The sequence below is a fragment of the Triticum dicoccoides genome, chromosome 1B (genome assembly GCF_002162155.2).
Source record: "Triticum dicoccoides isolate Atlit2015 ecotype Zavitan chromosome 1B, WEW_v2.0, whole genome shotgun sequence".
Lineage (NCBI taxonomy): Eukaryota > Viridiplantae > Streptophyta > Magnoliopsida > Poales > Poaceae > Triticum > Triticum dicoccoides.
This window is the reverse complement of record NC_041381.1, coordinates 705100487-705103006: the sequence shown is the minus strand read 5'-3', so window position 1 is coordinate 705103006 and position 2520 is coordinate 705100487. Positions and strand designations below refer to the sequence as shown.

Below are 2520 nucleotides of genomic sequence, written 5' to 3'. Positions count from 1 at the left end.
TCTTACTATCCATCATTTCATTCCCTCCGAAATAAGAAGGAAATTAGCCGAAACCAGACTCATCGCAACCCGTGAATTAACTTGGCCACCAATCCTCGGCATCTATCCCCTCCTCTGTGCGCCCTGGCGCCGGCACAGCATTCTTCATGCCTCCGTATTTCCTCCTGTCAACCGCCACGAGTGTTTACACCCGTACATTGCCTCGTTCGTCGTGCCACTCGCTCGCAAAAAAAACACAATTTCAAAACACTTATTATATTTCATATAAAAAAGAATTTTTTTTTTGTGGAACAAGCTGACCACACCTTGACATGCCTGGCCTTTCATTTCACACTAGAAAGAGATAAAAGAAACGTGCTGCCGTCTGATGCGCTCACACCCACCTACCTAACCCGAACCCAACCCAAATCCAAGAGAGACGGACGAGACAAGCTCCCCTGCTTTGCTCTGCTCTGCTCCTACAAAGAGCCGAGGGAGCCGACGACCACGACCTCTCCCTCCCCCCTCCCCCCACCTCCACCCAATAGCGAGAGCTTACCTTCTCCCCCAATCTCTCCCTCGATGCCCAATCGCCGGCGGAAGCGCGAGCCCGACGACGGAGGGGGCGCCGCGGCCGCGGCCGGTGCTGGTGGCGCCGGCACGGATGAGAGCAAGAGGGATCTTGATTTGCGCATCACCAACATCCTGGCCGAGTACCACGCGCCTCGCCCCGCCCGCCGCGCGCTCCCCCTCCTCGAGCTCAACGGCCGGCTTCTTGCGGAGGAGGACGAGGAGGGGGAGGCCGAGGTCGTCTCCCCGCTCACGGCGCCGGCCCCGGCCCTGCCGGTCGTGGTCGTCGACGGGCGGCCGTCCAAGCGCCGGGTCGTCGCCGGCGGAGAAGGAGGAGGAGGAGACGAGGCCTCGCCGTACCAGCGCCGGCTGTGGGTCAAGGACCGGTCCAGCGAGTGGTGGGAGCTGCGGAGCAGCCCGGGGTACCCGGAGGCGGAGTTCCTGCGGGAGTTCCGGATGGGCCGCGCCACGTTCGGCATGGTCTGCGACGCGCTCGGCGCCGCCGTCGCCAAGGAGGACACGGCGCTCCGCGCCGCCATCCCGGTGCGGCAGCGCGTGGCGGTATGCGTGTGGCGGCTCGCCACCGGCGAGCCGCTCCGGCTCGTCTCGAAGCGCTTCGGCATCGGCATCTCCACCTGCCACAAGCTGGTGCTGGAGGTGTGCGCCGCCATCCGCTCCATCCTCATGGCGCGCTTCCTCCGCTGGCCGGACCGCGGGTCCGCCGCCGCGGCCGCCGTGAAGGCCAGCTTCGAGGCCAGCTCGGGCGTGCCGGACGTGGTGGGCGCCATGTACACCACCCACATCCCCGTCATCGCGCCCAAGGTGCACGTGGCCTCCTACTTCAACCGCCGGCACACGGAGCGCAACCAGAAGACGTCCTACTCCATCACGCTGCAGGGGGTGGTCGGCCCCGACGCCGCCTTCACCGACGTCTGCATCGGCTGGCCCGGGTCCCTGGCCGACGACCAGGTGCTCGACAAGTCGGCGCTGCAGCAGCGCGCCGCGGCCGGGATGATGGAGGGGTCCTGGGTGGTCGGCGGCGCCAGCTACCCGCTCACCGACTGGTGCCTCGTCCCCTACACCCACCAGAACCTCACCTGGACGCAGCACGCCTTCAACGAGAAGGTCGCCGATCTCCGGGGGGTGGCCGTCGACGCCTTCTCGCGCCTCAAGAGCCGCTGGGCCTGCCTGCAGAAGCGCACCGAGGTGAAGCTCCAGGACCTGCCCGTCGTGCTCGGCGCCTGCTGCGTGCTCCACAACATCTGCGAGGCCAGAGGGGAGGCCATGCCGCCGGAGCTCCGGGTGGAGGTGGAGGACGACCTGGCCGTGCTCGACAACCCCGTGCGCTCCGACGCCGCCGCCAAGGCCAGGGACAAGATCGCGCACAACCTCCTCCACCGCGGCCTCGCCGGCACCGCCTTCTTCTAATTACCTACTGCATCCTCCCTCTTGATCGGTTCAACGATCTTCAGCTTAATCTGCTCATTCCATTCGATGATTCGATCCAAACCCTGTCAAAGAATCAAATTTTCAGTTGCTCAGTCATAGGAGGACCCTAGTTAACTCGTATCCCAGGAAAGAAGAAAGAAAGTTTTACACCGTGTACGTGTGAAACAACACATAGCAGAAAAGAAGAGGATTCAATTGTTTGGTTCATTCTTCAGTTCATCTATATGTTTGTATATAGTACATTTTTGGACTTGTTTAGAGTGTTGTTGTGTGTGAATGTGGCATCGTTTGGTCAGTCAAATAACTAGGCTGATTCGGATTTAGCAGAGGTCCAGGTTCAGGTTCAGGACTGGGTTGGGTGTGAACACGTCCGAGTAGAAATACTCACACCGCAAGAAAGAGCCCACAAGTGTCAAAAGGTCCCTTTCTTTCTTTGGAGGACCAGCTCTAGTCGGCCCTATACTTTGAATAGTGTCAAAATGATCCCCCGGTCTAAGCGTCTTCATATACATCCGTGTCGAG

General features: G+C 61.1%; 1 protein-coding gene across 1 annotated transcript; it reads left to right on the top strand.

Moving 5' to 3' along the window:
- Positions 1-503: 503 nt before the first annotated feature.
- LOC119349857 (protein ANTAGONIST OF LIKE HETEROCHROMATIN PROTEIN 1-like) lies at positions 504-2275 on the top strand. Its single transcript, XM_037617952.1, has one exon. The coding sequence runs from the start codon at positions 562-564 to the stop codon at positions 1975-1977; it is 1416 nt and encodes a 471-aa protein (XP_037473849.1). The 5' UTR covers positions 504-561; the 3' UTR covers positions 1978-2275.
- The last annotated feature ends 245 nt before the right edge of the window (positions 2276-2520 follow it).

Coding starts and splice junctions, on each gene's coding strand:
- LOC119349857 (XM_037617952.1), top strand. CDS start 562: ATGCCCAATCGCCGGCGGAAGCGCGAGCCCGACGACGGAGGGGGCGCC.